At 45.3% G+C, this 18,571-nt stretch overlaps 2 protein-coding genes across 2 annotated transcripts; both read left to right on the top strand.

Moving 5' to 3' along the window:
- The first annotated feature begins 2,426 nt into the window (after positions 1–2,426).
- On the top strand, positions 2,427–5,783 carry LOC127308294 (tyrosine-sulfated glycopeptide receptor 1-like). The gene has a single exon (XM_051339075.2). The coding sequence runs from the start codon at positions 2,572–2,574 to the stop codon at positions 5,722–5,724; it is 3,153 nt and encodes a 1,050-aa protein (XP_051195035.2). The 5' UTR covers positions 2,427–2,571; the 3' UTR covers positions 5,725–5,783.
- A 2,033-nt stretch (positions 5,784–7,816) lies between these two features.
- LOC127308295 (tyrosine-sulfated glycopeptide receptor 1-like) lies at positions 7,817–10,059 on the top strand. Its single transcript, XM_051339076.2, has one exon. The coding sequence runs from the start codon at positions 7,817–7,819 to the stop codon at positions 9,998–10,000; it is 2,184 nt and encodes a 727-aa protein (XP_051195036.1). The 3' UTR covers positions 10,001–10,059.
- Positions 10,060–18,571: the final 8,512 nt, after the last annotated feature.

The following is an 18,571-nucleotide window of genomic DNA, read 5'->3' as shown; positions in this document are numbered from 1 at the left end:
TAGCCCTAGACAGGACGTTCCGGGGATCAACCTCGTGTTGGTTTTTAGGCCCTGTCTAGGATCGGCTTACGATCACCGTGCGCGGCCGCGAGGCCCAATCACGAGTAGGACGTTCCGATTATGCGGTGAAAACCCTAAATCGTCGTAGATCGTTTTAGCTTTATCTTGATCAAGCAGGACCACCATATATTCTTACACCTCGTACGAATCATGGGTGGATCGGCTCCTTGAGCCGATTCACAGGACAACCTGAGAGCCGATCGAGGCTCGTATTTAATGTTTACGTGTATGCCATGCAGGAAACTAAGCGAGGCATCTCCATCACCTTCCTGACCAGGTATAGGTCAGGTGGCACGCCCTTGCACCAGCATCGGACGTGCGTGCCGGAGTCTTTGCGGGCCGTCGCTCGGAGGGACCAGGGCCAGCCGCAGCCCTAAGTTGTTCCCGGCTCTCCTGTGTTGCCCGTCGCTGCTCGCCGGTGGGTTTCTGACCGCAACAATTGTATACTCATCATCTTTGGTAAATTTTGTTCCTGCCTTTACTTGAGATTAGATTGCTTCTATCTTACTTGTCAGTGTAATCTTTTCATATAGGATGGCTCACCTTGTTTTCCTTTAAGAGAACATTATTTATCCCTAGAACCTACTAAATCAATTAAATTTTATACTCATCATCTTTGGTAAATTTTGTTCCTGCCTTTACTTGAGATTAGATTGGTTGTATCTTACTTGTTAGTGTAATCTTTTCATATAGGATGGCTCACCTTGTTTTACTTTAAGAGAACATTATTTATCCCTAGAATCTACTAAGTTAATTAAATTTTATACTCCTCTACCCCCATAGCTTCATGCAAGCTTACATGTCCAACTTGAGGACAGAAAAAAATTCAAAGAAATTTATTCCAAATTCAAAGATACCTAGTCCAAAATTTTCATCTAATATTTATCCAACAATTTTTGGCACTACTTCAACTACTCCCAAATTCTAAGTTTGGTCTATAACCTCTCATATCATAAATTCTTAATATCTGAAGTCTCAAACCCATCTAGATTTGGTCCTTTTGCTCCCCGAAAACTGGCTTTGATGATGACCCGTGGTGACGATTTGACACACTTGACAATCCATTCAACACAAAACAATTTATAATAAAAATATATATGCAGCACTATTAAGTATCTGAAGAAACTATATTTATAAATTGCAAAAATATTCTAGTAAAGTTACTAAAGACTGTAGGAATTTCTGGAATCCAAAAAATAGGAAAACCATGGAATTTGGCGAAGTACCGAGTTTCTACTTTCTATTTTATTTAATATTACATTTTAGTGTCTTTTCTAAGAATTTTAAATTAAAAGAACTTCTCGATTTCCCCAGAGACGGGATCAATGTCAGTGCCACTTTTTTTCTCTGAACCAGAGCATTTGTATCGAGAACATTTGTATCGAAACGAAATCAGATAATGAATATTAGTAGCCACCTGTACACAATTTAGAGACGGGATCCTGCAACAACGGGAAAGAAACTAGAGTGTACATCTACACCCACTAACGAGCATCAAAAAAACATCATTCAAAGAAACATAACATCATACAAGCATCAGACAAAAAAGGGCCACTGCCAGCCCTCACACGCTACACCACTTTACTTGAACCGCTTCAGAATTCAGAAGGTGGCCCCAAAGCGTCACGGTCCATGGTCCATAATAGTGCGCCAGTGGAGCCAGGGAGAATGGAAAATAGCATCAGATGTAAACATCAGGCAAAGCTTGCGTCATAAGGGCAAGTAAACGCCTCAGGTCAAGAGGATGGAGGAGAGCACAGATCATCCACCCACCCACCCACCCTGTCCATTAAGCTAGAAAACTGAACTTCTTCTTGCCCTCCACTTTGCCTTGTCTGCACGCTAACAGCGACGACTGCTCATGCTCAAGATTTTTATTTTCTCAAATGATGATTGTTCTAGATCAAAAAATGCCTTTTGGTGTGATCTAGGCGTGTATCATATCCCCATATTATCTTCACAAATCTTCACCAACTGTTTCTTTCTCACATGCGCGCCTTTTCCTGTTCCTTCAAATCTTCATCAACTGTTCCTTTTTCGAATGGCGGCCTTTCCTGTTCCTTCAAATCTTCACCAACTGTTTGTTTCTTTCCTCGCATGCGCGCCTTTCCTGTTTACCAAAGGATGCATTAACAAGTGATGTTTATAGTCAGTATTACTGGAAAAGATAAGATTTGTCCGGTAAGAGAAGGAATGTCAGGTTGCATTAAAAATCCGATATGACTGAGTTGATAACGAGTGGATGACTACAATGCAATATTTTGTACGGTTAGTTTTCATAAGATTGGGAAATTGACTTGTCAGTAGATTATAGCAAGCAGCCACGAGTGAAACGTCATAGTGTGAACCCACCACTTTCTTCTTTGTGCTGATTACGACTGCAAAGAACAAAACAAAATGGAACCAAGATCTTTCTTCTGACTCTGTTTCGTGATTAGACCACCATTGATACTTTCTCCGGTCAAGGCACAATTTAAGCTCTGGTTTCCATGCTAGTTTCACCAGAAAACCATGCAGACTCTCCATTTTTCCAACAAGACACACAGCAAGATATTGCACATACCTTCCTTTGGTGTTGCTCTTGTGCTGCTGATCTGCTTGGCCTCTCCTACCAGTTCCTGCACGGAGCAGGAGAAGCACTCCCTTCTCCAGTTCCTACACGAGCTCTCACAAGATGGTGGCCTTGCCACCTCATGGCGTAATGGCACAGATTGCTGCAACTGGGAAGGGATCACCTGCAGACAAGATGGGACGGTCAGCGATGTCGTGCTGGTTTCAAAGGGCCTTGAGGGGCACATCTCGGAGTCCCTTGGAAACCTCACCGGGCTGCAGCACCTTAACCTCTCCCACAACTCGCTGTCTGGTCGCCTGCCGCTGGGATTGGTGTCGTCCAGCAACATCACCATCCTTGATGTCAGCTTTAACCAGCTCAATGGAACACTCCAAGAGCTGCTACCTTCAACCCCTGCCCGGTCTCTGCAGGTACTGAACATCTCAAGCAACTTATTTGCAGGACAGTTTCCATCCACCACATGGAAAGCAATGGAGAATCTGATAGCCCTCAATGCAAGCAATAACAGCTTTACTGGGTCGATACCAGCTGATGTCTGCAACACCTCATCATCCCTCACCATGCTTGATCTGTGTTTTAACCAGTTAAGTGGCAACATCCCCCCAGGAATTGGTAATTGCTCCAGGCTGAGAGTGCTCAGAGCGGGCTACAACAAACTCAGTGGAACTCTCCCAGATGACCTCTTCGATGCTACCTTGTTGGAGCACCTGTCTTTTCCTAACAATGATTTACATGGAGGTCTTGATAGCACACGCATGACCAACCTCAGAAATCTTGTAACCCTGGATCTTGGAGGGAACAAATTTGGTGGCAAGATTCCAGACTTTATAGGTCAGCTCAGGAAATTGGAGGAGCTGCATTTGAACAACAACAACATATCAGGGGAGCTGCCATCAGCTCTGAGCAATTGCACGAATCTGGTAACAATTGATCTCAAGAGCAACAATTTCAGTGGAGAACTTACAAAGGTCAATTTCTCCAACCTGCCAAATCTAAGAACTTTAGATCTTTACTTAAACTACTTCAACGGCAAAGTTCCAGAAAGCATATACTCTTGCACCAATCTGACAGCACTGCGGGTGTCTACCAACAAATTAGATGGGCAGCTTTCACCAAGAATAAGCGATCTAAAGTACCTCACCTTCCTATCACTTGCTACAAACTCTTTCACAAACATCACAAATGCACTTCACATCCTTAAGAGCTGCAGGAATCTTACCACTCTTCTTATCGGCGATAACTTCAAGGGAGAGATCATGCCAGAGGATGACATAATTGATGGCTTTGAGAATCTTCAGGTTTTGGACATCCAAGATTGCCAATTATCCGGAAAAGTGCCTCTATGGATATCAAGGCTCACAAGCTTGGAGATGTTACTTTTAAATAGAAATCAACTCACTGGACCGATACCAGGCTGGATCAACTCCCTAAGCCATCTCTTCTTTCTGGACGTGTCAAACAACAGTCTTACAGGAGAAATCCCATTATCCTTGACGGAGATGCCAATGCTAACGTCAATGGAAAACGCAACTCATTGGGACCCAAGGGTTTTTGAACTGCCTGTTTATAGTGGTCCATCACTTCAATACCGTGTTGTTACATCTTTCCCAACAGTGTTGAATCTAAGCCACAACTACTTCACAGGTGTGATTCCCCAGCAGATTGGCCAGTTGAAAATGCTTGCTGTACTTGATTTGAGTTTCAACAAGTTATCTGGAGAGATCCCACGGTCGACTTGCAACCTTACAAATTTGCAGGTGCTAGACTTGTCCAGCAACAATCTCACAGGTGCAATACCAGCTGGATTGAACAGCCTGAACTTCCTTTCAGCATTCAACATTTCAAATAATGACCTAGAAGGACCTATTCCATCTGGAGGCCAGTTTAATACATTTCAGAATTCTAGTTTTGATGCGAACCCAAAGCTGTGTGGCTCTGTGCTCACTCATAAATGTGGTTCAGATTCAATAGCTCCGTCCTCCACAAAACGAGATAAGAAAGCTGTTTTTGCAATTGCATTTGGCGTGTTCTTTGGAGGCATTGCTGTTCTTTTGCTGCTGGTGCGTCTCCTTGTCTCGGTCAGGATGAACGGTTTTACAAGAAAAAAAGGAAGGGAGAATAACGTAGATGTTGAAGAAACTTCATCCTACTCGTGTTCAGAGCAAACAGTTGTGGTGATGCATATGCCACAGGGTAAGGGAGAAGAAAGCAAGCTCAAACTGGCTGACATTCTGAAAGCTACTAACAACTTTGACAAGGCGAACATCATTGGATGTGGAGGGTATGGACTAGTCTACAAGGCAGAGCTACATAATGGCTCCAAGCTGGCAATCAAGAAGCTCAACGGTGAAATGTGTCTCATGGAAAGGGAGTTCAGTGCAGAGGTCGATGCACTGTCCATGGCACAGCATGAAAATCTTGTACCACTCTGGGGTTACTGCATCCAGGGAAACTTAAGGCTCCTCATATATTCCTATCTGGAGAATGGAAGCCTAGATGATCGTCTCCATAACAGGGATGGTGATGCTAGCTCATTTCTTGACTGGCCAATGCGGCTCAAGATTGCAAAAGGAGCAAGCCTGGGCCTTTCTTATATCCATGATGTCTGCAAGCCTCATATTGTCCACCGTGACATCAAATCCAGCAACATCCTACTGGACAAAGAATTTAAAGCTTATGTTGCAGATTTCGGGCTATCCAGATTGATCCTTCCCAACCAAACTCATGTCACAACCGAGCTGGTTGGCACTATGGGTTACATTCCTCCCGAGTATGGGCAAGCATGGGTTGCTACGTTGAGAGGTGATATATACAGTTTTGGAGTAGTCCTACTTGAGCTGCTCACAGGAAAGCGACCTGTTACAGTCATGGCTACATCAAAAGAACTTGTCCCATGGGTTCTACAGATGAGGTCTGAGGGTAAACAGACAGAGGTCCTGGATCCAGCGCTTCGAGGAACAGGGTATGAAGAGCAAATGCTGAAGGTGCTCGAAACCGCTTGCAAGTGTGTTGATCATGATCAATTCAAGAGGCCCGTTATTATGGAGGTGGTTTCCTGCCTGGCCAGTATAGATGCTGACCTGCAGAAGTAAAAGTCAGCCAAGATTGGATGAATTCCACATGGTAGATAATATTGTACGCTTGGTGCACAGGTTAGATGTAGTTTCCCCATATTCACTAGAAGTACTACTTCTGACTAGCCTAGTAGCCTTAAACTTTGTTTTGTACAGCGCCCAACAGGTTGTCAATTTGAACTTATAGTACTAGTACTTTTTTAGGAAAGCTTTTTTTCTATTTCATTTTTCTTCCGGATGTTTCTTGAAGCATTGTGTATGCTTAAGCTTGACAAGCGTGGGAAACAGAATAAAGATGTGAAACAATTGCCTTATCTTCTCAGATAAAGAGTGAAAACGTTTTCCATTCAAGTGCAAATACAGCATAGTGTTTTCCCCGGATCAATGGATGCACTAAAAACCAACAGAGTTGGAGTTGGTTTAGTAGACACTATAGAATGCTTGGTCTAAGCATGGAATTGATTGGAATGGTAAAATGAGGATGCAATACCACTACGGTGTATGGAATGTCAGGAAGTCACTCTGCATAACAGATTAAGTGATTAACAATATACCGCTACTAGTATGGAATGGGAATCAGAAGAACCAACCACATCAAACGGATTTACGCGGTGAAGAAACCTACAGGCAAGGCCGCGCCGCAAGCATGATCGACACGCCGTCCCGAGATCCTCGAAGGCGACAGTCGCCATCCAAGCAACAACGACCGGGTCGGCATTCCGTCAAGCAGGCTGAGCGCGCTTGGCTACTGCCGACACCGCAGCTTGGGCGTGTGCCGTTCCCCACGGCGGCTCCCCAGGACCGACATTGCAGCAGAGGGACAGTCACCGGCGCACAGTTGGGCGGAAGCGAGCATGCTAACGACGCGGCCCGTCTACGGTAGCGGCGGAGGAGGCAGTTCCGACGAGAGCAGTGTAGACTGGAGGGGTGTTGCCGATGAAGCAGAAGGCCATGGAAACGGAAAAGCCCCCACTTTGTTGCTAAATAGATGGGCTTTGGGCTCGGAAATGTAGCCTTCAGTCTGCATGGACCGTTTTCAGACCTGGTCATTCTGGATGGCCTCTATCGGTCTGTTTTGTACTACAGAAGAAGCCCAACAAATAATTCATGTCCCACCTATGGCAAAACCTCACCATAGTGGCATAGTCTAGGTGAATCCATAGTGGCACTGAGAAAGAAAAAAAAAAGATACTAACAACTTAAACACTGCTTCAAGCACGAAGTATGTTCACCACGACGACCCTAATCACCCATGTAAATTTCTACGCTATATGCCAAGGTGACCAAGTAGGAACTTCATCCATGCCAAGGTGGACCTTGGCGCTTCCTAGATGTGTTCAAAACTACGAAGCACTACTTCAATATCATTTATGTACTTAACGAGATCGAAACAACAATATCTTTAAAAAAAATACCATCTCCTGAAAGAGAGCTGTTGCAGGCCTACTGCAGCCTATGAAACTGGAGAGACTCAAGTATGCCAAATTGGAAGCCAACCGTTAGATCTGAGGAGAAAAATAAACCAACTACCCCAAAAATAAATAACATAAATATCTTTATAAAAAAGACAAGATATTATTGCCCACTCACAGTCTGTAAACCAAGAATGCACATAAGCCACTTAAGAATAGTTCAGAAAGAGAATCCCTTGGCCTAACAACTGCAAGCACATATAAAGAGAAACTAAGTAGACCATATAAGTAAGAAAATAACTTGAGTTAAAACAAAAAACTTTGCGCATGTGAAATACAACAAAAAAGAGTGAATGGCCTAACAATATAGTCAAGTTGATAAAAGCTCTGCGTATCATGTCGTATACTTGTATCGCATGTATCTACCTGATCATAACGCAATTAAACAAGTGCATCATGTACCATTACCAATTCAATAATCACGAATCAAAGGGTGCCTACCAAAAATAGCTTTTTTTTTGGCGCAAGAGGGCTTGTGCTTTCGATAGATAATTGCAGATTTGCAGAAACCAGTGTGGATCCTCTGACCCTTGACCCAAAACCTCCTTCCTCCTCATGCTCTTTCCTGACCAGGTCCAGTCAGAATCAGGTTTTAATTAACCATCTGACTTTCATGCTAAAGCTTTGATCAGGAAGCCATGGAGAAGCAGCAGCAGCTCCGTTCCTCATGCAAGAAGTGCAGCAACAGATTCCCTGTACCTTTCCTTGGCTGTGCTCTTGTGGTGGTGCTGCTGTTCTCCATGGCCTCTCCAGCCAGTTCTTGCACGGAGCAGGAGAAGGGCTCCCTCCTGCAGTTCCATGCTGGGCTGTCGCAGGACGGCGGCCTCTCGGCGTCATGGAAGCAAAACAGCACCGACTGCTGCGTGTGGGAAGGGGTCACATGTGGCGCGGATGGGACAGTCACCGATGTCTCGGTGGCTTCCAAGGGCCTTGAGGGGCACGTCTCGCCGTCCCTGGGCAACCTCGCCGGACTGCTGCGCCTCAACCTGTCCCACAACTCACTCTCTGGTGGCCTACCACTGGAGCTGGTGTTGTCCAGCAGCATCATCGTCCTCGACGTCAGCTTCAACCGCCTGAAGGAAGACATGCAAGAGGTGTCGTCTTTAACCTCTGTCCAGCCTCTGCAGGTACTGAATATCTCGAGCAACCTGTTTACAGGCCGGTTTCCATCGTCCACCACGTGGGGGGTGATGAGCAATCTACTCACCCTGAACGCCAGCAACAACAGCTTCACTGGGCAGATACCAAGCCATTTCTGCACAGGCTCACCATCGCTAGCCGTGGTTGCACTCTGTTACAACCAATTTACAGGCGGCATCCCTCCTGGACTTGGTAATTGCTCCATGCTCAAAGTGCTCAAAGCTGGACACAACAACCTCAGCGGGACTCTACCAAATGAACTCTTCGACGCTTCCTCCCTAGAGTACCTCTCGCTTCCTCACAATGGTTTAAATGGAGTGATCAATGGTGCACAAATAGTCAAGCTCAGAAATCTGGCCACTCTAGATCTTGGAGGGAACAATTTCAGCGGCAAGATTCCCGACTCAATTGGTCAGCTCAAGAGATTAGAGGAGCTCCGTCTGGACAACAACAACATGTCAGGGGAGCTGCCGTCAGCTCTGAGCAATTGCACAAATCTCATAACAATTGACCTCAAGAGAAACCAATTTGATGGAGAACTTACCAAGGTTAACTTCTCGAGCCTGCTCAATCTGAAGAGTTTAGATCTTCTGTACAACAAATTCACCGGCACAATTCCAGAAAGCATATACTCTTGCACCAAGCTGGCCGCACTACGCATATCTAGCAACAACTTGTATGGGCAGCTTTCACCAAACATAGCCAGTTTGAAAGCCCTTACTTTCCTATCACTTGGTAACAACAATTTTACGAATATCACAAACACGATTCAGATACTCAAGAACTGTAGGAACCTCACTTTCTTGTTTATCGGAGGGACAAACTTTATGGGTGAATCCATGCCAGAAGATGAAATAGTTGATGGTTTTCAGAACCTTCAGGTTCTCTCCATAGCTGGTTGCTCATTGTCAGGAAACATGCCCCTTTGGCTATCAAAGCTGACAAAGTTGGAGATGCTGTTTTTTCAAAATAACCAACTCAGTGGACCAATACCAGGCTGGATCAATAGCCTAAATTTACTTTTCCACCTAGACATATCAAATAATAACCTTACAGGTGAAATTCCAAGAGCCTTAATGGAGATGTCAATGTTAAATTCAGAAAAGACAAAGGCACCCCGTTTGGACCTAAGAGCCTTTGAGCTGCCTGTTTATGCAACTCCATCACTTCAATATCGTATATCAAGTGCTTTCCCTAAAGTGCTGAATCTGGGAAATAATAACTTCACTGGTGTGATCCCTGAGGAGATTGGTCAGTTGAACTCACTTGTTATACTGAACTTCAGCTCCAACAGCTTATCAGGAGACATACCACAGCAGCTCTGCAACCTGATAAATCTGTGGGTGCTCGACTTGTCTAGCAACAATCTTACAGGCATTATCCCATCAGCACTGAATAACCTGCACTTCCTTTCAGCATTCAACATTTCAAACAATGACCTTGAAGGGCCAATACCATCTGGAGGCCAGTTTAGTACATTTCAAAATTCAAGTTTCGATGAGAACCCAAAGCTGTGCGGCTCTATGTTCACTCACAAATGTGATTCTGCAGAAACACATCAATCCGTCATTCTGACAGGAAAACAAACTGACTACAAGGTGGCCTTTATGATTTGCTTCAGTGCATTCTTAGGTGTAGGGGTGTTGTATGATCAATTAGTCTTATCAAGGTATTTTGGCTAATTCTACTTCAGTCTACTTTGGTTTATGAAGACTTGTTCATATTAGGCTGTTACTTAGGTTTAACAACATTTCCAGCGAGCAAGCTTCTGCAATAGGTGTGAGTCATTATTAGGTTTGCCAAATAAAATAGGGTGGAGAGTGATTTCATTCTATGGACATGTAAAAGTATGTAACAATGTAAGGTGATTTGAGCTGAAGCATACATAATTCTGTCGAAAACAACATTCTTACAGGAGAAAACCCGTTATCCTTGACGGAGATGCCAATGCTAATGTCAATGGAAAACAGAACTCATTGGGACCCAAGAGTCTTAGAACTGCCTGTTTATAGTGGTCCATCACTTCAATACCGTGTTATTACATCTTTCCCAACAGTGTGATTCCCCAACAGATTGGCCAGTTGAAAATGCTTGCTGTACTTGATTTCAGTTTCAACAAGTTATCAGGAAAGATCCCACGATCGACTTGCAACCTTACAAATTTGTAGGTGCTAGACCTGTCCAGAAACAATCTCACAGGTGCAATACCAGCTCGGTTGAACAGCCTGAACTTCCTTTCAGCATTCAACATCCTACTGGACAAAGAATTTAAAGCTTATGTTGCAGATTTTGGGCTATCCAGATTGATCCTTCCCAACCAAACTCATGTCACAACCGAGCTGGTTGGCACTATGGGATATATACAGTTTTGGAGTAGTCCTACTTGAGCTGCTCACAGGAAAGCGACCTGTTACAGTCATGTCTACCTCAAAAGAACTTGTCCCATGGGTTCTATAGATGAGGTCTGAGGGTAAACAAACAGAGGTCCTGGATACAATGCTTCGAGGAACAGGGTATGAAGAGCAAATGCTGAAGGTGCTCGAAACCGCTTGCAAGTGTGTTGATCATGATCAATTCAGGAGGCCCGTTATCATGGAGGTAGTTTCCTGCCTGGCCAGTATAGATGCTGACCTGCAGAAGTAGAAGTCAGCCAAGATTGGATGAATTCCACATGGTAGATAATATTGTACCTTTGGTGCACAGGATAGATGCAGTTTCCCCAGCTTCACTAGAAGTACTACTCTAACTAGCCTAGTAGCCTTAAACTTTGTTTTGTACAGCGCCCAACAGGTTGTCAATTTGAACTTAAAGTGTACTAGTACTTTTTAGGAAAGTTTTTTCTCTTTCATTTTTCTTCCCGATGTTTCTTGAAGCATTGTGTATGCTTAAGCTTGACAAGCGTGGGAAACAGAATAAAGATGTGAAACGATTGCCTTGTCTTCTCAGATAAAGAGTGAAAACGTTTTCCATTCAAGTGTAGATACAACATAGTGTTTTCTCCGTATCAATGGATGCACTAAAAACCAACAGTGTTGGAGTTGGTTTGGTAGACACTATAGAATGCTTGGTCTAAGCATGGAATGGTAAACTGAGGATGCAATACCACTACGGTGTATGGAATGTCAGGAAGTCACTATGCATAACAGATTAAGTGATTAACAATATACCTCCACTAGCAGTACAGGGGGGATGGGGATCAGAAGAACCAACCACATCAAACGGATTTACGCGGTGTCGCAAGCATGATCTGCACGCCGTCCCGAGATCCTCGGCGGCCACAGTCGCCATACAAGCAACGACGACCGGGTCGGCATTCCGTCAAGCAGGCTGGGCGCGCTTCGCTACTGCCAAGACCGCAGCTTGGCCGCGTTCCGTTCCCCACGGCGGCTCCCCAAGACCGACATTGCAGCAGACGGACAGTCACCGGCGCACAGTTGGGCGGGAGCATGGAAATAACGACGCTACCCGTATACGGTAGTGGCGGAGGAGGCAGTTCCGACGAGAGCAGTGTAGACTGGAGGAGGCAGTTCCGACGAGGGCCATGGAAACGGAAAAGCCCCCACTTTGTTGCTAAATAGATGGGCTTTGGGCTTGGAAATGTAGCCTTCCGTCTGCATGGACCATTTTCAGACCTGGTCATTCTGGATGGGATCTATCGGTCTGTTTTGTACTACAGCCCAACAAATAATTCATGTCCCACCTATGGCAAAACCTCACCATAGTCTAGCTACAGCCCACTGAGAAAGAAAAAAAAAAGATACTAACAACTTGAACACTGCTTCAAGCACGAAGTATGTTCACCACGACGACCCTAATCACCCATGTAAATTTCTACGCTATATGCCAAGGTGACCAAGTAGGAACTTCATCCATGCCAAGGTGGACCTTGGCGCTTCCTAGATGTGTTCGAAACTATGAAGCACTACTTGAATATCATTTATGTACTTAACGAGCACTGGTGAAAAAAGGGGCTTTGGTCGCGGTTCGCAACTGCCATTAGTCGCGGTTGCGCAACCGCGACCAAAGTAGCGCGACTAAAGGCCCCCCCCCCTTTAGTCGCGGTTCCTTACGAACCGCGACTAAAGGCCCGTCCACGTGGGCCGCAGGCGAGCGCCAGGGCGGAGGACCTTTAGTCGCGGTTCTTCTGCCCAACCGCGACTAAAGGCCTCCGCAGGGTTTAGGGTTTAGCCCCCCCTCCCCCTAAATCTGGTTTCTTTTTAATTTGTATTGTTTTATTTCTTTTGGGTTTTAATTTTGAAGGAGTTTCACATATTCCACGGTACTACATACATGCATATGAATGTACAATTTCAAACAAATTTGAAATTAGAACCAAAAAGAATTCAAGAGGAATATACAATATATATTCAATATCGGATGACCATATACAATATATATTCAATATCGGATGACCATATACAATTTTGAACAAGTTTCCATCCATAATTTAGTGCATATAAAGTTCTACGTCATCGTAATGGTGTTCTCCTCTAGGATCGATGACTTCCCTCGCCAACCATCCAGCTAGTTCCTCTTGAAGTGGTCGGAAGCGAGCTTCTGGACTAAGCGTCTTCTGGAGGTTATTCCTCAGGATGTTGTTCTCACACTTCTGGTCCCGCTCATTGCACTATCTCCGGATCCTCTCACAAACATAGTATCCACATAGATTGGTCCCCGGTGGCTGAATATCCCCAGTCGTCCGCACTGCCATTTTAAAATGTAGCTCTTTTTTGAATTCACCGACCTTGGTATCTACGAACCGTCTCCAAACCCTACGAGGCAAAGAAAATTAAATAAACAAGAGAGTTATTAATTAGTTACTTGATATTAGGAAATGATGAACGAAATAGGCCGATCGATATAGAGCGCAAATGAATGAAAATAATTACTTTTGCATCATTTTTCTCATGTCGGCCCAAAGCGCCGGATCCATATTCAGAGAGTCGTGGACGAGAACTGAGGAGGTCTGAACTTGAATTACCATAAGAATCCAGTGGAACCTGCGGACACGATACATGCACAGTCATGCATAACTCATCGATTAGCCACATACCATGCATGGAGTAAACAAAAGAGAATGTGCTCAAGACAGAAACACTCACCCAAAATGGTAAGGAAATAGAATATCACTTTTCTGTTGCTGTTTTCTAATAAACCGCCACAGGTCATCCTCCACGTCGGCGGGGTGGTGTTCTAACACATATGAATTAACGATTTGTGGGTCAATGAACCCAACATCATGGATGTTCCTTATTCGCATTTCCCGCTTCTTCTATGTTCATAATAGCGTACACAACAAGATAGTTAGGACAATATATATATATATATATATATATATAGTGCAGGCAATGAACGAGATGGGGTAGAAATTAATAAATCACTTACAGAACGTAGCAACTGATGATAGATTTGTCGAGGTCGCGCAGATTGAACAGCTGGAACATTTCACTCAGATGAATTTGTACATAGTAATGTTTGAAGTGATGCTCATATCTAACTTCCGCATAGATATAGTCTTTGGCGTTTTTATGTTTTATGTAACCCTTGTACCAATTTAGCAGACCTTTCATTTGTCGAGGTAGATCCTCTTCTCGCGCAGGCTCGACGAGAGGGCCATTCTTCTCATATGTAATTACTACGTGCTTCATTGGCGCCTCATGAAGGCGTAACTGTGCAGGAAGAGTGATAGCTATGTCGGCCGCTTGTTCTCTCGGCACTCGATACGGTCAATCCATGTCTGCCGCAGCTCTTTGTGATATCGGGGGCATCCAGACCGGCGGCTTGCACTATGAGCGGGGCGATCGATTGTTTACTTTGTTCCCCGAGCTGGGCAACTTCTTTCCCCCTTTCTAAGTTTTTCTCGGCCTCCTCCAAGGCTTTCTTCTCCGCCAACTCTTGGTTCCTCTTGAACGCGAGTGCTTGCCTACGAAGTTCACGTAAATAGTCGTCAGGCAGATTCTTCGCGGCTTGGGACGGTGTGTTCAAAAATGACTTAGCCCATCGCTTTTGCTTGTCGAAAAATCGGCTTGGGCTCGCCCTCTCTTTTCTTCTTGCACTCCTCCTTCCATTTCTCATGCCGAGCAGCCACGGCCGCTGCATTTTCCTCGACACTAAGTTCCCAAGGCCTCGGGATGAGAGGCTTCATGATGGCTCGGGTATCTTTGTGGTTCTAGGTACATAAGGGTCCGGGTTAATAACCCAGGATCGTCGCTTCTTCGCCGGAGGTGGATTGGGGGGCGGTGTCTGATCACCCGCCGGACGAGGACTGGGGGGCGGCGTCTGCTTACCCGCCGGAGGTGAATTGGGGGGCGGCGTCGGCTGACGTGAAGGAGGTGTAGGTGAAGCACCACCACCACCGCCACCGCCATCGTCACCGCCACCGCCACCGCCACCACCACCACCGTACGGGGGTGGACTTGTTGGCGCCTCGCCTGGAAACTTGATAAATTTCTTCTGCCATAGAATGAACTGGCGCTTGACATCTCCAAGTCTTTTCACCCCTTCAGGTGTAGCAATGTCAATGTCCAGGTCCTCAAACCCTTGGACTATCTCCTCCACCGTGACACGAGCATAGCCATCTTGAATGGGGTTGTTGTGGTGGAGTGCTCCAGGTGGTAAAGCACTGTCGATGGCTACCTTCATGGACATGTTCCCGATAGGATAATACAGATGACATGCTTTCATCTCCTTTATATCGTCCACGGGGTAGCGAGGAGGCTCCGGTGCAGTAATTTCGACCACCAGAGGCTCCGGTGCAGTAATTTCGATCGTCGGTGCACCAGCCGGTGAGGCCTCCGTGGAAGTCACGCTGCTTCTTCTCCGCTGTTGGCTTCCGAGATCCATTGGATGATCTTCATGCTGCGCCCGAGCTGCATCTCTTTCGGCGACTAGTACACTCACGGTTTTCTTCATCACATCCATTTCCGTTACCAACTTCGCCACAACATCTGCATCCCGATCCATCTTTCTCTTACGGCTTCTGTAACCGTACGGGTCATCGTTCTGGGGAACCCTACTTTCCACGGAATGGGCCCCATGCCTCGTACACGTCCTCCGTGTTCGGGATTCCCGAGGGCTTTTGTCGGGCGTCGTTCTCTCTCGTTGAACTTGATCCTCCCCTCTTGAGCATCCCTCATTGCCTCAATAAGCTTTTGGGTGGGTGTAATTATTTTGCCCTGATAAACACACTCCCCTGTCTCCGGGTTCAGCGATCCCCCATGCCCGTACCACCAGCTTTTGGCCCTTGGGTCCCATCCCTCCGTACCTGGACGGATTCCTCGCGCCCTCAGCTCGTTCTCCATCTTCTCCCACTTAGGCTGCCAAAAGCGATACCCTCCTGGCCCCATAATATGATTGTACTCCTTCTTGGCCGCATTCTCCTTATTTTTTTTCGATATTTCAAGGAACTGCTCCGATTTCTTTTGCTTCACAAATTCTGGCCAATCATGTTGCAGTTTCTCATATTGTCCTTTGAAATCCGGAGTCTTGCCCTGCTTGACAAAGTCATGGGCTAGATTTTGCTTGTATTTCCGGAATGCGTTGGCCATCTTAGAAAGAGCGAACTGTTTGACTAGCTTGCACCTCTCCTTGTTTTCCTGAATCTTGTTACCCGCCTCATCGTATTTGCGGTATTCGGAGGTAGAACAAAATGTTCCATAAGCTTGTTGAAGCAATCTTTTTGTTCTCTTATCGACAAAAGTGAAACCAAGACGTGCCTTCTTTGGCTCATTCCACTCGGACGGTGATCGAGACGTTGTCTCTAACAACGGCTCCGCATTGGTCGACAAACTTGGTGGCGTTCTTGCTGGGCTCCGGCGGCTTTGCCGGTTTCTTCATCGACAACCTCGATGGTGCATGTTTCGTTTGGTTTCATCGTCTTGGTTGCGCCACGCTTTGACGACCTACTCGATTTTTTCGACGATCCGGCCGAGGGCTAAAATAAGAAAGAGAGTCGCGCGCGTTAGTACACATACATTTATTCAAATCAGTTAGTTTGTATCACCAGACGCTCAATATGTATATATATATACCTCGGCGCCGGAGGTGGTTGCTACTTCCAATTGAAGATCGTCGTTTATCGACGTTTCTTCGGCATCATCTTGCTGACGGCGCCCTTCATCTTCACCCTCAAGGTTCAGATAAGAAGAGATATCATCTTCTTCTTCTCCGGTCGGCACATATAGAATATCGCCTTTTATGATGCCGAACATATGGTCTTCAGCGTCCAGATCATAGTTGTCCAGAATCGGGTCAGCTCTATCGTCCGCCATATGTCAGTCCTGAAAACATGTAGTCAAAACAAATTAATTGTGTATATGCATTATCACATCTCTTCTACATATAAACAGAGAGGGCGACGAGCGGGAGGCGAGAGGGGGGACGCAGTGACCGCGTGACCGAGAGACCGGTGGCGGTGGCGAAAGGGCGGTGGCGAAAGGGCGGTGGCGGTGACGAGGACACATAACCCTCGCGGTGGCGGTGGCGCGTTGACGGCGTTGGCGTTGGCGCGTTGAATAGAGGCGGTAGCGTTGACGGCGTTACATTTTTATGAATAGAGGTAGCGTTGGCGCGTTGACGGCGTTGGCGACGGTACGGCGGCGTTACAATTTTAGTTCATTTTTTATTAAGTCAAAATTTTAGTTCATTTTTTATTAAGTCAATTTTTATTAAGTCAAAATTTTAGTTCATTTTTATTAAGTCAAAACTTTAGTTCTTTTTAAGTTGGCGACGGTACGGCGGCGTTACATTTTTATGAATAGAGGTAGCGTTGACGGCGTTGACGACGGTACGGCGGCGACACCACGGCGACAACGACGAGAGAACGAGCGCGCGCGCGGCGGGGACGAAGAATCGGGCGGCGCGCGACGGACGCATCGGGCAGCGGCGGCGGCGCGTCACGGCGCGTGTCGAGGCTCGCGGAGAAGACGGGCCAAAACTTAACAAAATTTGAGTTTTTGTTAAGTTTTTATATATGAAGTTATAGTTAATTACAAAATTTTAAGTTTTTTTGTTAAGTTGAAGTTATAGTTAATTTCAAAATTTTAAGTTTTTTTGTTAAGTTGAAGTTATAGTTAATTACAAAATTTTAAGTTTTTTTGTTAAGTTGAAGTTATAGTTAATTACAAAATTTTAAGTTTTTTTTGTTAAGTTGAAGTTATAGTTAATTACAAAATTTTAAGTTTTTTTGTTAAGTATATAGTTAAAATTAAAAATAACAAACATAACAAAAAAAAGAAAAAAATCCGGACTAATTCTTGCAAATTTTAAAAACTGTTTTTTTTTGTTAATTTTTTTTCTAAAACTTCTTTTTGTTCCTTTGGTGCGGCCGGTACGGTGCGGCGGCGGCGGTGTGCGTGCGGTCGGCGGCGCGGTCACGGCCGGTGGCCCGAGGAGAAGCGCGGCGGCGTCGGTCACGGCGGTGCGCGCCGGCGGTCACGGTGCGGCGCGCGGCGGCGGTCAGGCGGACGGGATCGAGAAGAGGAGGGCGCGCAGGGCAGCGGCGCGCGGACTTACGCCGGCGACAGATCGAGAAGAGGAGGGCGCGCGGCGGCGGCGGCGGCGGTCACGGCGGCGCGCGAGACGTCGAGGGCGCACGGCGGCAGCCTGACGGCGACGAATTCGGCGAGACGTCGAGGGCGCGCGAACGAGGAAGACGAAGTGAACCGCCTGCGGGCGGCGCGCAGGTCTTTATAGGGACCCCCCCTTTAGTCGCGGGTGGCGTCGCCAACCGCGACTAAAGTCATTTTAGTCGCGGTTGGTGACCCCAACCGCGACTAAAGGGTTTTTCGCCGGGTTTTTAATTTCCCGCGCGCAAGGACCTTTAGTCGCGGTTGGCCAGGCCAACCGCGACTAAAGGTCTTTTTTGAAAATACTTTTCTTTTTTGAAAATCATATAATACATATAATATATCAAAAAATTCAGAAAAATAAAACTAATTCAATTCAAAATTTTAAAAATACAAATAATATATCAAAAAAATCAGAAAAAAAAACTAATTCAATTCAAAATCTTAAAAATACAAATAATATATCAAAAAATTCAGAAAAATAAAACTAATTCAATTCAAAATCTTAAAAATACAAATAATATATCAAAAATTTCAGAAAAATAAAACTAATTCAATTCAAAATCTTAAAAATAGAAATAATATATCAAAAAATTCAGAAAAATAAAACTAATTCAAATAAAGCTAATTCATTTCAATATGTTAAAAATACAAATAATATATCAAAAAATCAAGAAAAATAAAACT

The sequence above is a fragment of the Lolium perenne genome, chromosome 6 (assembly GCF_019359855.2).
Source record: "Lolium perenne isolate Kyuss_39 chromosome 6, Kyuss_2.0, whole genome shotgun sequence".
NCBI lineage: Eukaryota > Viridiplantae > Streptophyta > Magnoliopsida > Poales > Poaceae > Lolium > Lolium perenne.
The sequence above is the reverse complement of the archived record's forward strand: the minus strand, read 5'-3'. Positions and strand labels throughout refer to the sequence as shown.